General features: G+C 43.4%; 2 protein-coding genes across 5 annotated transcripts in view; one reads left to right on the forward strand and one right to left on the reverse strand.

Moving 5' to 3' along the window:
- Window positions 1-4948, reverse strand: part of LOC111862697 (potassium channel subfamily K member 13) — an 81145-nt gene extending 76197 nt beyond the window's left edge. The window contains exons 1-2 of one of the 2 annotated variants that reach the window (XM_023848296.2): window positions 4822-4948; window positions 2872-3436 (exon numbers count right to left, since the gene is read on the reverse strand). In XM_023848296.2, coding sequence (XP_023704064.1) covers window positions 2872-3319 — 448 coding nt within the window. In that variant the 5' untranslated portion in view covers window positions 3320-3436; window positions 4822-4948. Of the gene's footprint in view, window positions 1-2871; window positions 3437-4701 lie in introns of both variants that reach the window. The other variant, XM_023848297.2, reaches the window with a different exon arrangement.
- Window positions 1-19966, forward strand: part of LOC111862696 (nidogen) — a 150809-nt gene that overhangs the window by 73005 nt on the left and 57838 nt on the right. For 2 of the 3 annotated variants that reach the window (XM_023848293.2, XM_023848294.2), the window contains exon 1: window positions 17009-17192. The exons of the other annotated variant lie outside the window; for it this stretch is intronic. The gene's annotated coding sequence lies outside the window, so the exon portion shown is untranslated. Of the gene's footprint in view, window positions 1-17008; window positions 17193-19966 lie in introns of those variants that run through there. 3 annotated transcript variants of the gene reach the window in all.

Below are 19966 nucleotides of genomic sequence, written 5' to 3' on the forward strand. Positions count from 1 at the left end.
TTATTTTCATCACAGTATTGCGACATATTTGCACAAAACCAGAAATTCAGAGTCAGATTAGACGGTCTTGCTTAGGGAACGGCTCTGCAAATACGCTTCCGTGGTAACAAATACGCACGCAACAATAGAAGAACTGTTTGTGGCGGTATTTTCTATGTGGTCCGTACCGAAGTATGTACCAGGGACCGAAGGGGACGGCCGTGTGGAGGCGGGGTCGAATACCTCCACCATAACCGTGAGAACCGTAGGAGGCGACAAAAAGGGAACCCAGTGCCTGGGGGATATAAATACGGGGACCTAGCCCTCCAGTTTATGCGAGTCTCAAATCTGAAACAGTAAAGTACGGTCATGAGCCCTGTGGGACTCGGACCCGAGCTGACTGCGCTGGCCAGGCCCAGCAGTAGTTGTAAATTACAGATGCATCCTCTGGTCAGAGAGCATGTTACATAAGGACTATGACAGCAAGAGTTCCGTTAAAAAATCTCTGGTCGTGAGCCTCAAGTGGATTGGCGCCAAGGCTGATTGGCGGTAAAGCGCCATTTGTAACGCAACTCTGAGTTTTGGAGTGACTGAGTCTGCAGTTGTTAGACAGCCGCCCCGTGGCGGAGGGTTGGGCGCAGACGAATCCACAACGCTAGAAGTCATTACGCAATAAAGTCTTGTTAAGACATTAACGAAGGAGCGTCTAGTGAAACCGTGGATAACTGAGAACAGTAGTGTGCGTACTAAAGATCTGTAAAGTGATGTCACGTCTTCTGTAAGAGTTTAGTAAATGCAATTACCAGTCCAAACCCCGTCTATAGTCACTAAACAAGTGAGCATGTCTAAATTAATGCTTACGCGCGTATTTAAGGACAATAAGCTGGAGCGAGGATTCGAACTACATCCATAAACCGCGAACCAAGGCTTCCATCGTATTGCACTTGATAACGTACACAGCAAATTCCCTGTGTTTGTGTGTTCCCCGTTCGATACGCTGTAGGGAAGAGGAGATTGAAAGGATGGCGACAAAATACTGACAGGTCGTTTACAGATACGTTACGTCCTCTGGTTCTGTTGCGCTTTCTCATTTGTTATTGCACTCGTGTATCTAACTATTGATTGTTATAAATTATGCTATTCCGTATTGTCTGACTGAATTCATGCGTCCCAAACCCGTCGCTCATAAGTCTCGATAATTGTGCTGTTTAAATAATGGCGCTGATTAGCTGGAGCAGGAATTGCGCTGAAAACCGAACAGTGCTAGTGGAGGCCGGTACTGAACTGTCATTAAATGTCATTAGAATTTCCCTCCCACCGAGCCGTCCATTGTAGCAGACTGCTTTCAGGAATCTCGTGAATACAATTAGGATTTATATGCAGATCTATCATTCTCCTCTAACAGAATTAAACCGAAACAAGATTCCCTTGTAGTCTGAGATGAGACATTTAATATTGCACCATTTGTATCTGTGGTAGAAACTGTGGTTATTCACTTAATCCGTTCCACCAACTTCAGCACAACTCCGGCCTCCGGGATTCCCCTGCTTGCTGACTCCGACAGTTCTTATATTCGCCACTAGAGTGGGTGATGAACATGGCTTGCAACACAACAGTCCTATTGCTGCGCGACGTTGCCGCGTACATGCTTAAGCATCATATCTCATTGTGACAATTCCTCTGTTGTTTCGTGCGGGTATTAGCTCTCAACGTCTGTTTCTCTGGCTTCACAGTTCTCACTCTGGGCAAATACGCCGCAATATGATTATCTGCCAATAAACTTAAATCACATGTGCGCATGAGTCAGTAGCGTAAGAGAATAGATGGTAGCGTGTTTATGATTCTCATCTTAGTCTGTACCATACGATGTATTGCTCATATTTAAAACATCCAGAAATGGGCCAACAATTCGTTTATTTTATTTTATTTGCACCTCCCATTTTGGTGGTTAAAAATATGTAGCTTTATTTAAGAATCCTACTGCATTAATGCATAGCTTCTGTAGAAACGTATCCCCGTCTTAAATGCAACTCATTATCCAGTCACCTTTCTTCTACGCTGCATATTTCGATTATACACGGCCTTCATCAGGTGTCTTCTATCTCGCTAAAACTGTTGCACCTTATGTCAAAGCTATATATCCCGTGTAAACTCGGTATTTTTTATTAAAACGAATTAAGCTTTGAATCAAAATTAATTAGAATCTTAATGTTATTTTCATTGTCGTTGTCCTTTCGTTTAGGAGATATTTGCTTCAGAATATTGCTCGTTATTGGATTTATTCGCGCAGCATTGCCTTTGCGGCGAGGGCGTTATGCGTGTTATCTGTGCAGTTATGTGTGCTCCATTCACTTTTAGGTTTTCCCACGTTGGTAGACCAGGTGTGTTGTTATGCTATTTAAGACGCGTCTAAATCCAATAACGAAAAATACTCCCAAGAAAATATTTTTTTAAATAAATGGACGACGATCACAGTAAAAATAGTATTATGACGTTAATTAATTTTAATTCTAAGTTTAATTCGTTTTAAATAGGAAATATCGGGTTCACAGGCAATATATAACTTCGAACATATAGTGGAACAATTCTAGCAAGACAGTCGATACCTGACGATGGCCGTATATGGTCGAAACATGTATTGAGGAATAATGGTTACTAGATTGTATTTAAGAATGAAATATATGTACAAATGTATGTGTATGTGTACATACATAATACATACATATATACATTATGTATATATACATAATTTTGTATGTGTACAAAATGTGTATACTATTTCATTGGGATTACTTTACATAGGAACTCTTTACAGAACTTGCGATAAGGACTCATTTTTAAGAGCATGTTCCTTTCTTAATGAGAAGGCATATTGCATAATGCACTGCTCACCTATAGTTGAGACGATGGTGCCTACGAAGTGGAAGCTTCCAGGGAAGTCCCACCGCCTTCTCTTATGTATGATTCCTGCAGAAGTGGCATTTCCATAGGCGTACAGCAACTGCTGGACCTTGTCCATGTACATTTCATTGTGACTGATGCACTCGGAAGAATTCTGCCGCTGCTGTGAGCTGTCTTCTTCCACTTCCTCACCGGAAGTGCAGTTGGTCTCGTTGCCATGGCTCCCCGTACCGTTCCCAACTTGCATCAAGAGAAGCAAATAGTGACGGCGGAAATCCGAGTAGATGCGCCAGAATTCGCGAGTCATTCTCAGTTCTGCGTCCCCTTCCAGATATTGGAACAAGGCAGCTCCGGCCAGCATGTACAGAACAAGCACTATGGCGAGCAGAAGGAACCTCGCGTTGTCCTCCGTCAAATGCAGCAGGGTACAGCACCCCATTCTTACAGTGAACTGTTCCACAACAGATTCAGAATCAGCACACCCTGTATCGCGGCCATTTTCTGGACGTGCGTAGAACGTTTCCGAGACATACCGGATTGTTAAAATTGTTCCTTTCTGTTTGAAATACGAACATAAAAACCGTGTTTTAATTGTAAGCTCAACAAAAATTAATATAATGTTATAATTTAAAATATTATGAAGTTGGGATAATTATGTACCTAAATTTTTAAGGCTGTTATTTTTAATAATGTAAAACTATTTCAGAGCACGTATATCACGATATGATGACGGTAATAATAGTTGAGTTCAGTTCTTTGTTTATTTACGCGCAGAACTGAACAGCTACTTGCCAACTGCGGAGTCCATATAAATGCAAACAACAACAACAATAAAACAAACGTAAGGAAAAAACAATGATGATGACGGTAAATGTCATCAAAGAAATAAAAATTTATGATATATGAAGCAGAAGAAATTATAAAACTACATTTTCCTAAGGAAAATGCTCTATTTACTTAGAGATTTCAATGGCAGTAGCTAATAATGACATGACGGCACATACGGAGAAGAAATTCATTTGTGGATAAATGTCAAAGATTATTGCATGGAAATGCTGACGGCATTAAGATTTGCACGGAAGCAGTGGGTCTTCTGCACAGAATCCTTTGTTATGTAATTTAAGTACCGGTTCAATAGAAGTGCGGATAGGACATACATTTCTCCCACGAAAATTCTTTCCTTGGATGTGGCGATATATAATTTGGCATATGATTACCAAACTACACGGGGTCACATCCCAGAAAACAATATTTTTTTATAGTCACCACTATGAGAACCTCAAATCTGTTTTTTTTTTTACTCCTAGTGGGGTGGGACTAAGTCCCTTGTACTGCGGCCACTTCTGGCCTATTGTACCAGCCCCAGATGATAGGTGAGGGTGATTGTGGAGCAATTGGTGGAATGAAGATTGGCAGGGGAAACCGAAGTACTCTGAGAAAACCTGCCCCAGCACCACTTTGTCCACCACAAATCCCACTTGACCAGACCCGGGATCGAACCCGGGTCGCCGCGGTGGGAAGCCAGCAACTAACCGCTTGAGCTATTGCGCGGCCATAAGCTAATTAATTCTATTTTGAACAAGGAAAATTTGCCTGATCATTGGAAGGAGTCTATTATTGTACCAGTTCACAAGAAGGGCGACAAAACTGACTATAGTAATTATCGAGGGATATCACTATTATCAACGTCATACAAAATTTTATCCGATATTCTTCTCTCAAGGTTAAGTCCATATATAGATGAAAGTATTGGGGATCATCAGTGTGGGGTTCAACGTATCAGATCAACCGCTTGAGCTAAGGCAGGGCCTAGAATCTCACAAACTGTATCACATTCCAGCAAACTGCAGATAATAATGTGAAGTCGCGTGCACAGTAACACACGGAGCCGCGGACTGCTGCTGGGTGCTTCTGTCCCAAGGAGAAACACTTGAAACTCACAGCCACAAAACAGTCATGAATAGCAAATGCACCCTGGAGGTAAAGAATAATTTCCTCTTCAGTTTTAATGAGTTACAACAGACGGGAATACAGATCGACGGAGCATGACGTCACGGACCGAGTTTAAAAGCGCCACGACGTCGGACGCGAACTGACGCAGCTACCCCTACCGTTTAGATAAACCCTCAACTCCGCAACCACGTGTTCCGTTACAGAGTGCACTGCGCAGCCCTACAAGTTGTCTCTTGTGGAGGCGAGGAAATTTCTGAAAGAAGAGACCGATAAAACTAAGTGAAAAGATAACGTTCTAGTGAAATAGTCTTTCTGTTTGTTGTCGTTTTATTCTTCCCGAGTCTCCTTTATCCTACCTTCCTTTATGTGTCTTATTCAACGACGCAATCAGTGACCGGAACATTTTGAGGTGTCTGAGTGACTCCACAGAGTGCTTTCGATTCAATATTGGATTTATTGACCACTTTAACACGCAACTCGTAATTACATTTAATTATAGCGCCATCGCTGATTTCCACGCTTTACAAGTTTTTTTTTTCAGCCCGCAGTGTCTTCACTAGTAGTTCCCTTGTAACGGCTTCTAACAATGGCTATTCCTCTGCTTCCGTGCTCAGGTCCTCTCTGAACGGCTGCCCCCTTCCAAATACGAATTCTTGCTGCAAGTAAGCTTTACAGTTTTGAACATATAAGGAAATGTACAGTGTCACAGAATAACGGGCCAAATTATTAACTTTTCCCTTCTTTATAACTGTTGTTCCGCCTTCTGTTTCGGAGTCGTTGCCTAGAAAGAAATGTTTTCAGATCCGTTCTCTGGCTCCACAATTTTTGCCTTGAACAAATATGCCACAATATGTGGTGTTGGCTGGTAGGATGATTGGTGATTAGGACGGAAGTGATTGTGGCCTAACCGATGTACTTGGCTTGGTGGGGAATGCCGGTTCTTCCGGCCGGGATTCAAACCAACACCTCCACATTCCGAATCTACTCTTCCAGTCCACAATTTACGAGCTGGTTCTTTCAAATCCGCCTTTAATATAGCTTCCAGTGGTTCATTATAATGGTCGCGCTGCCTATGGCATGAACTGTCTTCACCCGCTCAAACATTGGAGTTGTGGGTTCGAATCCAACTTCAGACATAGATATCTATCTACTTTATTCTGTGTTTGTGTTGTCCTGTGTAGTTAGCGGCCTTGCGACCGGCTGATCCCCACCCAAGGGGTCCTGCCTACTGTCTATATGATTAGGAAACTATGAAAAACAGAGGCCAAAGTTTATGATGGACTTCACCGCCCGCAGAGTAGTGGTTGTGGTTCAGTATTTAAGGACTTCTTTGTCACTGAAGACTGAGTCACTGAATGAGTTACTTAGTCAGAGGACTGCTGAGGTTCAGTCATTGTGAGCTGTTGCTGTTAAAAGCTGGTAGCTGAGGCCGCGGTTAGTTCGGGAACCCAGCGGAAGGGGGACGTCCGTCAGAAGTTAGAAGCCGCTACCAAGCAACGGCTAGTGAAGGCTGTAGCAGACTGATAAGACCAAATGTGTTCTATACTGATTTGTGAATTTTAGTAAGGAGTTGTATAAGTCTACAATAAATGCGATTGCCAACACAAACCCCCGTGTATAGTTACACTACATAAAATTATGTGACTATTTTTAATGATTTAGACCCGTTGCTAAGTAACGAATCGATAAACAACGACCTCTGCTAGGAAACAGATTCCTAACAAGCAACAATTGAATCACAACAGTTGGGAGATGTTTTCTACGCGCTCCGTGCGGATGTGTTATAGGCAGGACAAGTCTAGAATTTAGTGAGTTGTGAGTCATCGCTAGCCAATAAGGACGTAAGCAGAGGACATTGTTAACATCTGTTACTAGGAAACGGCTAATGAAAGCAAATTGAGAAGATTTAGTGTGTGCTCTAGTCTGAAGACGAGTGCATGAATTGGCGAGAGCGTTATAATCACTTGCAGTTACGGTCTGGAAGTGATCAGTAAACCAAATCGCCAATCGCAACTCCGTGTGCAGTCGCCCATACAAGTTTTCCTTTATGAGATTATGCCGTTCTGAGATTTCATCGTGCAAAATAAAACCGGTACGACTGTCTCAGTGGAGTGTGCGTATTGCTGTGTAGTTGTGTTCGGAACGATATATCGATCAGTGTCCCATTTCTTTATCCGTGCATTCACGTTTGTCGTGGCTACAGCATGGCATTCGGAATGACAAATGTGTACGGTCAATTGCATACAAGAAGTCACATTAAGGAGGTCTGCATTTATATATCAACACGAATATAGCCTTTAACAAACAAAAAAACAAAAATGAAAGCCATCTGCAAACTGCAGATCCACGTGAATAAAAAGGAGTAATATATTTCGGCACAAAGAGACGAGTTAATGTGGATCTATACATCCACTCCCCCATACGGCTTCATGGCGTAGGGCTTAGTTACTTAAACAAAGGGAATTCACTTTTTTTTTACTTTACGAAACCAGATAACGCCTTATCAGGTTTAAAGTAGCTTTACAGTTTTGAACATATAAGGAAATGTACAGTCGTGATCGCTAATGGACGTTTAGTCATCGGCTTCCAATATCGACGGTTCCCGGGCTCGATTCTAGGTTAGGTCATCCGATATTTTTGGTCCACAAAGTCGTACTGTGGCTGGTTTTTCTCGAGGACTTCGTTTTCACCTGCCATCAATTTTTTCAACGTTCATTAATCATCCTATCATCCGACGCTGTGTAGTCCCGATGTTGACAGCGTCGTTAAATAAGCAACTGTCACTATCCGTTACAGCCACGCAACAGTGGTCGCAGTAAAAACAATTCTTGTTCTTTTTGCGAATAACATTTTAAGGCAAAGTTCTGGAAATAACTAATCGCCTGCTTTCCTTTGTTACTACACGGACCGCATAGAAAACGCGCCTCCAACAATTCTTCGTTTCCTCGGGTACATCTTTACGAAGTTGTTACCTAGCAACGATAGAGGGCTACAGACACACGCGTCCAAGAATTCTTCTATTTTTGTGACTTCTCGTTGCCGCAGGAACGTGATTACCACGCCGTTGCCTAGCAATGAAAGAGGGATACATTATACCGAACATTTGCCTAACAGAGATATGGGGATACACATACAGACACACAGACTGGTGGAAGGAATTTATGAATTACGCTTTTGAGATGGGTTCAGGAGACATACAAAATTTCATAAAAACTGGTTCAGCCGTTCAGAAGTTTAAAAAGGGGATACACAGACACGTAGACAGCGTGGAGATGGCATAAGCCTTCTTTTAGTTTCCAAAATACGTTAAATCGGCTAAAACAACGATCACTTTACGTATCTCGTCTGCATTTTTACATTGCACTGACTGTATTCATGTGTTTCCTGTGACTCTCGGAGTGAACAGCAGTTTATTTCCCTAAGCAGAATTTGTCGATTGGCTTTCTGTCGTATAGGAATTTAATTATGAAATCTGCGTTAAATGACCTCCAGGTTCAGAAGGCTCTGGGGAGGCGGGCCGTCGTGATGAAGAATTCAGCCCGTACCTCCTTCATTTATTTGGAAATTCAGAACTCAAGGTACGCAGTTTCATTGACGATGCTTTCTAACAAAGACTAGCGTGTTTCAGCAATAATGATTGGTGGACCAATGTTACGTAATTTCCGAGCGTGCTCATTTGGAACAAGAAGAATGGTTTTCATTTAGGTTTATTTAAGAGAAAGTACCCGTTCTTTGCCCGGGGTACAGTTACCTCTTATTATTTTATAATATTGTCACGTGTGGGGGGTAGGTGTGACAAAAGTAACGGGTTATAGATCGGATGATAGGATTTATTGGCCCTTCGGTTACAAGTTCTCTCACTTACAAAGCTATCGCTATTCCACAGCCTTTCAGTTTACTGTTGCACACGCACTAGTATTCTCCATCTTCACCAGCCGTCTCCTGGCAACGGATCTCAACACAGAACAAACACTTCAAATCACCGTGAAGTCTTCTTATTATTTTGTCTTCAGTCACTCTGTACTCCTGTATCACAATCTGTACTCAATCTTCACAGTTCACTGAGACAGGTTTCAACATTCACACAGTTAAGTCCAAAAGTTTTCTGACGAATTTAATGGGAAACTTTAAAGAGCGGAGTGTTGAGTATCGAACTTTCCAGTAATCTTGTCGAAAGTAAAACTGTCTGAGAAGCTCCATAAATTTTTAACTTGAAATCTGTTGAACTGCAGGAGCTCACGAAGCCTGTATTCCTTCCTCATGGACATCCAGCCGCAACAGATCCTACACATCCGACAGAGCTAAACCTGTTACTGTTATTACACCTCATATTTCATTATTTTGAGGCTGTCTTCTGGACTTTGACTCCGTACAGTCTGGTAAATGGATACAAAACTTTCGGAGGAATATAGTGGCTTCATCTTCAGAGTTACTTCTCTCTTGAAGATAGAGGAAACATCCTCCAAAACTTGTAAGATTTGAGGTTTTCACGGCGGTGACTATGAAGAAGGCAGTCTTCTGGGATTTGGCGCCGGTTACCGGTTCTCACGGTCTCTTCGTCTGTGCATTTCTTATATTTTTCCTTCTACCCCGAAGATGGAGGCGATACGTTCCTCCGAAACGTCGGTTAACACCACATATACGCGGTGCCAAATCCCAGAAGACTGCTTTCTTCACCCTCCAAAACGTTTGTAACCCCCTACCAGACTAAACTTTAGCGCTTTCCAGAAGCCTGAAGTTCTTTCGACCTCAGTGAAATCTAAAATCTCCTGTGACGTTTAGGCAGTTTCTCTCTGCGTTTACTTTGCAGGATATACCCTCAGAGTTTCGCACTGTCGCCATATTTGTGATTTTCTGCTTAATAAAATTCGAGACAGGATGTATAAGCACGCCTGAGACATATCTGGACCAAATTTCAGCTGTCTATCTCAAATGTCCCATAGCTATCGCTTTCGAATNTTGTAACCCCCTACCAGACTAAACTTTAGCGCTTTCCAGAAGCCTGAAGTTCTTTCGACCTCAGTGAAATCTAAAATCTCCTGTGACGTTTAGGCAGTTTCTCTCTGCGTTTACTTTGCAGGATATACCCTCAGAGTTTCGCACTGTCGCCATATTTGTGATTTTCTGCTTAATAAAATTCGAGACAGGATGTATAAGCACGCCTGGGACAGATATCTGGACCAGATTTCAGCTGTCTATCTCAAATGTCCCATAGCTATCGCTTTCGAATTCAAAGCGAAAGATAATATTCACATGGCAGCCATTGAAGTTCTTTGTGTTAGAATAAAAATAACTGAAATAAGAGTTGCATAGCCGTGAGAGGTCAGCACCTCATCACCTGAATTATGACATGGCCTCCCACATCACCGAATCTCACCTTATTTAGTTGAAATATTTGGAAAACTGAAATTTCCAGGTAGCCAGATTCATTACTTTACATGGGAATTTATTCGAGAGTTCCGACATGGAAGTACATTGCAATGCGCGAGCTCTGATGCCATGAAGTTCTCCCGCCTTGGAACACCTTTCTCAGCATCACGGGAGAGAAATCTACCTTCGAATTATAGAACTCCGAATATTAGAATGATAGATGAAAAACTTATTGGAAAGGATTTGGTAGGAAGATGTCGGGGATTAAAACACTGCCCTAGAATTTATCTTAAGGAAATGAGGAAAACCACGAAAAACTTCAGTCTGAATTGTCGGTATCCCGAGGGAGATTCGAACCGAAAACTATCGGAATATAAGTCTAGAGTGTTGCAGCTACACCATTCAGCTCAGTATGATGAATAGGAAGATGATTTCAATGTGATTAATAATTAAAGTCACAGTCTTCTGCTGCACGACAATCCGTTTTTGACAGAATTGAAAGTTAGGTTATTGGACGATTATGAACAAAAATAAAATATGTCGCGGCTTCTAGTGCGTAACTTCAGTTCTCAAATTTCACCGAAATCACATAACTGTTAGATAAGCACACTGAGATGCAGACAGACCCGAACCTCCCGTGTGCATTCGCGATGAAGTGTTTTTGATTGGGTCTGGATTTAATATTCGAGGCGTTTACAGTTCGCCAATCTACTGAATTGATATTCGCGTGAAGTTCCTACTTCAAATGTGTTGATATTTTCCTTGTCAGACTGTAGTCGGTAAAATAGGCTAAAACGACAAAAAATAAGTTTAAAAACATGCGTTAGGAGACGTTAGAATAAAAATAGAACTCGGGAATTATGCGTCTTTGTTTAGAGGGGTGGTAGCTCAGAAGAAATAGTTAGCCTTAAAAATAGCACCAAAAGGCGTAGACTTTTTTTTTCTTTCTACGAGCTGAGGAAACTGGAGATAGCAACATTGGAAGATGCTTGAGCCTTCCCTTATACGAGTATGTATATCGTAGCTTGAAGCCGTGGACTCTGAACTCAAGGTACAGTTAGTGTCAAAGAAAGATAACCGTATCCTCACACTTAACAACAACAGTGGGATAACTGTCACACCGAACTTCCTGATACATTGGCGCAGACGAATCATATGAGGAGAATTCCATTGAAACCGCGAGAAGCCATGCAAATCACGCGATGCCTTAGCTCGCGAGGGCCTAGAGCTTAAAGAAAGCACTTCATGTTCCGTTTATGGATGTGTTAAGGAAGCTGTCAGTGTGTTACATATGTATGATGTCCTCAGCCATGACCATAAATTGTAATCTCTTCTGGGAAGCGACACCGTATAGTCTGGCAGAATTTTACCTAAGTTTCGGAAGAAGTACTGTCTTTGAGTTTTTGTTAGGTTCTTGGGTTTGAGTGAGACTGAGTCCACTTGGTACGTCGGTCACTAAACTGGCCTAATGTACCAGCCCCGGGTGATAGATGATGAATGTGGAGCAGTAGGCGGAATGAGAATTGGAAGGGGAAACAGAAGTGCTCGAAGAAAACCTGCCCCAATGCCACTTTGTCCACCACAAATCCCACATGACCTGACCTGGGCTCGAACCCGGGGCGCCGCGGTGGGACGGCGGAACTACTATTACATGGCCTCTGTATCTTGAGAGGCTAAGAGTAAATTAAGCAATAGATCAGTAATACTCGAGCCTGTACTGCACTTGCTGCTTATTTCGTCTTGTCCCCCCGCTTACTGTTCTACCGCCGGGATAGCGACTGGCTATGGGCTGGAAAACCAAGGGGTCGGAGTTCGAGTCCCGGTAGTGTCAAGAATTTTCTCTTCTCCACGTCCTCCAGACCCAGCCACCTATCCAGTGGGTACCGGGGCTCCTTCCCCGGGGTTAAAACGGAAGGTCCGTGAAGCTGATCACTCACCTCCAGTTATTGTTGAGGTCAAGAGAATGTGGTTCTGTACATCCACTCCCCCATACGCCTTCATGGCGTAGTGCTTAATTAGTTAAGCACAGGGGCAACTATATATTTTACTGTTCTACTAGATGACACAGAAGAGTCTTCTTCGCAACTACCGCTATGAGAACCCCAAGCCCAGTGTTCTTTAAACTGCTCCTTGGGGAGCATACTGAACGTAAGGGGGCCAGCTGTGATCTGCGCTCAAACAGCCTTGCAGCAAGAGAGAACACAAAACAGTATAGCGGAAGCCTGAGGAGGAACGTGGAAAGGGGTTGGATATTTACAAAGGAAGGTAAGAGGGCCGGTAGAAAAGGACGCATTGGACTGAATTGTCAAAAACTTTTGAGTAGAGAAGTCCGAGAAAGTTTGTAAGGAAACGGAACAACAGGAAGCCCGGAAGGAAAGCGAAACAAGAGAGAAGTTACAAAGAACTTGGACGAGAAAAGGGTGGGCCGGTGACGTATTCTGGATGCCCCGTACTCTTCTTAAGAGTACCAAACAACACTGATGATGATGATGACTGTGACGATGACTAGGCCGCGCCATAGCTCAAGGGGTTAGTCGCTGGCTTCCCACCGCGGCGGCCCGGGTTCGATTCCGTGTCTGGTCAAGTGGGATTTGTGGTGGACAAAGTGGCACTGGGGCAGGTTTTCTCCGAGTACTTCGGTTTTCCCTGCCAATTTTCATTCTACCAATTGCTCCACAATCACCCTCACCTATCATCTGGGGCTGGTACAATAGGCCAGAAGTGACCGCAGTACAGGGACTCAATCCCACCCCACTAGCAGTAAGAACATGGCGATGACTAAGACTGCTGAGTTCTTGTTCTCTCTTCTAACAGTTTGGTTTAGCTGTGACGCTCTCGATTTGTGTGTGGGAGACAGCCATTTCGGATTTCGCTTTTGGTACAGTTGTGCTTACAGGTTTCTCTTGCATTTCCTACGCTTCTCTCGAGGAGGTTCTTAAAGAGGCGACTTCAACTTCTTTCCATGCAAAGTGCTTGCTGCCAGGTACGAGTATATGCAAGAGCTGCTTCAACATTAAGAGCCTCTGAACTTCCTAGAGATGTTATGTATGGGTTTCGTGTGATTCTCGGTATAAACAGTCATTAATTTCCCATAGAGCCCTAACCGATTGGTCTTTGTAATGGCGACGTAGTGTGTTTTCTTTGAAGTAAGAACTTCAGTATACATACATGCTATTTACACGTAGATTTAAATTTGTCGTTTTGTAATTCCTTACTGTGGAGGCCACCAAATTATTTTTCTCCTCTGTACAATTCACGATTATTCTGAAAATGAAAATTCTGCAGCCACAACTTCTCACCATAGCAAGAAGTGATGCTCTCTCTCGTTCTTCCACTACTTTCCCCGTTCGCTTCTCTTACAAAGGTCCACAAACTTGGAACTTACCTAAATTAATGGATTCTCCATAGTTCAGTAGCCACAGAGACTAAGCTGTGGGCTTGATGAATCTGAGCCATGAGTTTCCCAAGCAGACACTGTGCTGCAGAACCGGCGAGTGCTGGACGAGTGGATTATTTATTACGTCCATTACAGTTTGGACTTCGGGGCATCGGGTTTTGAGCCCCTTATCGTGTGCTCAGGCTTTGGGCTTACGTAAGATGGTGAAGCTATGCCATTGTGGGAACTGCCCACATCCAAGCAATGGTACCTGAGCTGTTAACTGTAACGTTTGCTTGAATGTGGGCAGTTCCCACATCATTAAGAGACCGTGGAGGCCCATAGAGTTGTGAGACGTCGAGTCCCCCTCATTTTCTAGAAAATCTGCTCACAGATGGCGGTGACGTTGTCAGACTTAGGCGACGGCCGCCCTTTACCCCCCAGGAAAATTTCTGCTACTCATTTCTGTTAGAGGCTGAATACAGTCCCAAGAACATAATGCCGCTGGAAGGATTAAGTCAATTGAAAAATCAAATGAATCGAACCCGCGACTTTGAGGCTAGTAGCATAGTGCCTCAACCATTTCCTATAATATAGAGCTCATGTATAACATATAAATATTTCTGTGATACATGTTCTGTTTTACTCATAACAACTACTCAAAGGTACTCATATATGTAATTTCTATTTCATTTTCTTTTTGTCTTATATCCCCTTATTTAGCGACATATTTGATCATATATACCTTCCTGTATTCTACCACTGCATCTTAATATTGCGTCCAGACCGCTTCTGAGCCCACCCATCCTCCTATCCAATGAGTAAAGCGGCCGAGGCGTGAAGCTGACCACTCTCCTCCATCTTGTGTGGAGGTCAAGAATAGTGGAGCTACATCTCCGCTCTCCAACATGTCTTCATGGCATAGTGTTTAATTAATTAATCGGAGGCTAAAATTCACTTTCTACCCCTTTAATACCCGTTCCCTCGTAGAAATATTTGAATCTCTTGTTTCGAAACCTATTTACTCCTAATCTTCGTTCCTTCACGCCTCAGCCTGACGCTCTGCACCAGGGGCAAATTCGTTCTTCATTGTTTTTTCTTTCTTTCTTTCAACCCCATTCTCCACGAGGGACACTCGGGTGAACAGACTGCAAATGAAGCCCCTTCACACATTTACCCAATTCTTTTCACTTTTTAATGTAATTATCACTGGCCTTATCAGGCGTATGAGATCGCTTTGTCATCTGTCTGTATGTTTCTGTATGTGTGTGTGTCTACATGTGTATCCTCTTATGAAAACTGTTTGTTCCCCTAACCAGTCTCCATAAAACTTGGTATGTATATCGTGCCACCTGAGGTCACCTCAACGGCGTACTACATAAAGGCTCCTAAAAATTTGTGGTGTTATTCCCGAGTACAAATAGGTGTATTATTTTATCCCGTTGCAAGAATTCTGTTTTGTTTTCACTTCTTCGCTTCTCCAAGAAATGCACACGGCAAGAGATTTCACCTTTTCTCAATACACGTGTTACAAAAAAGCTCTTTTGATCTAAGTCGGATGTTCTGATCAAAGAATATGACTCAGAAAGTTGTAACACAGGCGGTGTTTGTTATCGTGTCCTTTCTTTTGCAGGACGTATAAAAGACGTAATACTACTTACGTTAACTGGGAACAAAGACGTAATTTAAACGAGAATAAACTTTTGATCGTTATAAAAATATCAGTTTCATACATTACCTTCGACATAATTTATGAGAACACAAAAGGCAGAATGTAGAAATGGAAAGAGAGTAAGCATTGCTTTAGCTCACAGCTCAATAAACAGAGATGTGACGTGATGCGAAAATTCTGTGAAGAGTTTTGGAAGCAGAATATCTGAATTCAAGAAGTTGTTTCCCTCCCGTGTTGCCCCAGTAATCTTGCTGCCTAATGTCTGCAGAAATCACAGTAAGCTCCTTAGGTACCATAAAATCGTACGGATAAAGGAGACAGGGTTGTCAGTTCTTAGTTTCTCTTCCTTCCATAGATCCAAAAATCGTGACTACAGGGACAATTGATCTTTCTAAATACAGCGTACACGGTATGGCTACGGGCTAGGCGACCTGAGTTCAGTTCCCGGCAGTGAAAGTTTTTCTCTTCTCCACAGAGTCCAGAACAACTCTAGACCTCACTCAGCCTCCTGTTCCATTGGAACTGGGGGCTCTTTACGCGGCGTTAAAGCGCAAAGTGCGTGAAGGTGACCACTCACCTCCATTTAGTGCTGAGGTTAAGAATGGTGGAGCTATACCTCCACTCCCTCATATGTCTTCATGGCATTGTGTTTAACTAACTAAGCATAGGGACAATTTTATCTTCTGTTAACCAGTCGCTCATTGACTATATGGCGCGTCTAATACGGGCATGAATATAAATTAGAAGCTTCCTGTCAGTTTATTGTTTCCTAGCGTGGACCTTCCAGAGAACGTCGGAGGCACGAATTGTACTCAGTAATCTTGTAGGGTTGTGAGACGTCGAGGCTCCCACATTTTTCTAGACAAGCGGTTTCAGATGGCGATGAGATTGTCAGCCTTACGCGCCGGCTGCTGTTTACCCCGAGGAACATTCCTGGTACTCATTTCTGTTAGAGGCTGAGTCGATCTAAGGGCCATAGGGCAGCTAGAAAAATTCATTTCGTTCATCAGTAATCTGTCAGACGACAGGTCCACAGTCTCTCCCAAAACAGTTCCTCCACTTAATGCGATCTACAGATTTCTCCTTCAAATGAGAATATCCTCTTCTGTCCCCAAGGTCATCCAGCATCTTCTTACGTCTTCTGGTTCGCATACATGGTGTCTCTGTTTTTGGAAAGAGACTATCCAGGAAAAGTGATAATGTGGTAGTTTTTCCATTTGCTTTCCACATCGCAGTACATCAGCCGTTCAAACCACTCTGGTCACGCCTGTTGCTATACGAACTTGAACCATCTCGAGCATCATTTGTTCTGTGCTTCAAGTCGCTGCTTCCGGCATCAGTTTTTGGTTTTTGGTGTCCCTCTTCGTCTGATGCCTACCCTTTGACCTGTCCAGCAAAGGAGGCCCTGCCAGTAGCTACGCTACCGCTGGTATAGCTCTCAGGGTCCTTGGCATACTCAAACCCCCTCACCACGATAAGGTGGAGGCACCAACGAGGGGGTTAGAAAGATTAGGTCAATTGAAATATCCAATGACCACATCGGGAATCAAACCCGCTAGCTTCCGGCTTGTTGTAAAGTGCCTCAACAAAGTACGCTACACCGTCCCCCTCCCCTTCATGTAATTCATGCAAGTGTGCCTGTTGTCCCACCCCAGCGCCGCACTGCCTCGTGTTTCTTGTGCCACTGTTGCTGTGCGGCACTGGGGTGGGACCCTCGTGGCTGCAGTCGGCCATCACCCTCTCTCTGACGCGGTGCCATCGCATTCTTGTGCACGGGCTCCAGTCGTGAAAATGGCTTGAACTCACCAGAAGCGGCAGTGTGAGTGCGTGTGCCTTGTTCAGTGCTGTGTGTGCTACTCTTCTCAGACAGATATATTCTTCCGTTATTTTGCGATTCTGAATCAACTGCGTATGTTACACAGAGGCAAATGATTTTGAATGGTGAGTTTTGAGGATGTGAGAGGGAATGACCGCGCTTTGTCTGATGGTGCAATCCAAGCGAAATTCTGAGGTGGGATGTGTGGTTTAACGGCTGTAGGTATAGGGATTAGGATCATCTGGGATTTGACGCCATGTAATTACGTAGACGTGTACCAATTTACTGCCTCCATCTTCAGGATGGTTGAGTGCTCTTGATTTTATTGCATATCCTCGCCTTCTTCCCTACAGAGTTAACCTTAAAGCCCGCCCCAGTTCCAGTACAGGGTGTGTAACCTAGCAGTATCTATTCTTTTTCGTAAACTCCAGTTTTAAATTAAAAACAACTGTCCCTGTAACAGGCTGTGGAGGCCCATATGGTTGTGAGACGTCGAGGCTCACACATTTTCTAGATAATCGGCTCACAGATGGCGGTAAGGTTGCCAGCCTTACGCGCCAGTCGCCCTTTACCGCCAGGAAGATTCCTGATACTCATTTCTGTTAGAGTATGAGTCGACCCCAGGGCCATATTGCGGCTGGAAGGATTAGGTCAATTGAAGAATCTAATGACCTCATCCTGAATAGAAACCACGACCTTCCGGCTTGCACATAGTGCCTGAACCAGTTATCGCGTGCTCCTCTAGTTTAAAATAGGTTCCCATAACCTTTGCTCCAATAGACCTATTCTCTGGAGGGGTCCTCTACGCTTTGTCTGTAACCGTTTCTTTGCTGTCTCGAATACATCAACTTCTCTCATGTCTTGCTTCATTATAGCACCCGGTTGAGTACCTCAATCGTCACTTATGCAAACTGTGCTTAGTACAGTTTGTAATGTGAAGCTCGCGAGGAGAACTGTATAATTCGTATGAAGTGTAGCAGATTAATTTTGGGGACGTGTTTGTGGATAGAAACATCAGCGAACAACAGGTGCCCTGTAGAGCAACATGTAAGTGAGCTGCTGACAAATTTTGGCTCCCTTATCCGGAAAACAAAGGTAAAATGTCATTCCTGTGTTTAACTCATTAAGCACTACGCTATGAAGGCCTGGAGACATTGACCTGGGCACTAGATAGAGGTCAGTGGTCACTTTCACGTCCCGATCTCTTTAACCCTGGGGGAACAGCCCCGGAGCCCATTCAGTAGGCTGGATGAGCCCCCAGAGCAGTTCTGGATGCCCTGAAAGGTAAAGTTGTCCCTGTGCTTAACTTATTAAGCACTACGCCATGAAGGCGTATGGTGGAGTGGCTGTATAGATCCACATTTTCTTAACCTCGGGACTAGTTGGAGGTGAGTGGTCAGCTTCATGTCTCTGCCGATTTACCCTCGGGAAAGAGGCCTTTGTACACATTTGATAGGAGGCTGTGTGGGCCCCCCGATCCGATCTGAACGACGTGGAGAAGAGAAAATTCTTGGCCCTACTGGGACTCGAACTCATACCCCTCGGTCGTCTAGTCCGTAGCCAAGGTAACTGGCGCCAAAATTGTATTTGTCGGACCGAGAAAACGTTTCACATTTAAATTCTAGCCGAAATTGAAACACATTTTATATCCAGTACATGTTTTCCTTATATCTTAAAGTTATAAAGATAATTAAACAAGAGGTAATTCATATGCTACGCGTTAATTTCATACTGCTGTAATATACATCACAGAGAATGACATTTGCAATGAGTCTTGCTCCGAATACTTTATTAGTCTGTTGTCCGTTTTAACATTAATGTCACAGAGGGACACCAAATTAAAGGAAATGAATGCGTCTCTGCGGATTTAGACACGTCATTTCATGCGGAAACCGCTGCGAATGCTGAAAACAATTGAAGGCGAGGCAGAAGCCGATCTGTCAGTAAACCGGAAACACGTCAGACGGGTCTGCAGAGTGCAGAGGGTGAGTGTGTCTGAAGGTCTGAAGTGTCTATCATGTACGCACTTCAGGAACAGTTCTTTGGTACGTCACTATAACTCATACATGGAGAAACGCTACAGTCTCCTGCAGAGCAGGTTGGCTCAGCGGTGACGATCTAGCTATCGAAGAGTTCTTGGTTTAGTTCTCGACTAGGACCCCAGCAGAGCTGACTGAGATAGTACAGTGGTTTTCTCTGTCCCTCCAGACATGTGGCTAAGACCGTTTCATTAGTTCATCAGTCCTTCCTTTATGCGATACTTTATGCTCTAGAATGTCGTTATATAACCAACAAGAAAACTGCAACCATATAAATATATAAAAAAAAAATTTAATACTATCCCCTTCCTCTGGGTTCACGAACTATCCCCGGCCTCAGCTACCAGCTTCTCACAGCAGTAGCTCACAAAAACTGAATCGCAGCGGCCGTTTTACTCACTCAATCGCTCACTAACGAACTCAATCCATTCCACTAACTGACTCCTCACTAACTGTACTGTACACGGACTGCACAAAACCGTTCCTTTGTTCCTGTTTACGGGCCGTTGCCTAGTAACGGCCTGTTTCGCCGTCGTTGCCTACCAACGGGTCTACATGCCACAATATTAAAATTTTTAACACGCTGAAATATGAAATTCATGTAAAAATTAATTAAAGCTTCAGTGCCGACCTCACAGGTAACTGTACCCCTCCATTACAGGGACCAGCTGTTAATGTGCACGGAATTAATCTCTGTTTATTTTGAGACCCATATGAAGCATGTAAACACAAGGAAAGCCATGCAGTATTCACAATTCATTTTTATTGAATAATACAATCACAGTTACTGTACTACGCTACAAGCCGGAAAATTGAGGCTTCGATTCCCATTTAGGTCAGTAGATTTTTTAACCGACCTA

Source organism: Cryptotermes secundus, unplaced genomic scaffold, assembly GCF_002891405.2.
Source record: "Cryptotermes secundus unplaced genomic scaffold, Csec_1.0 scaffold5, whole genome shotgun sequence".
Lineage (NCBI taxonomy): Eukaryota > Metazoa > Arthropoda > Insecta > Blattodea > Kalotermitidae > Cryptotermes > Cryptotermes secundus.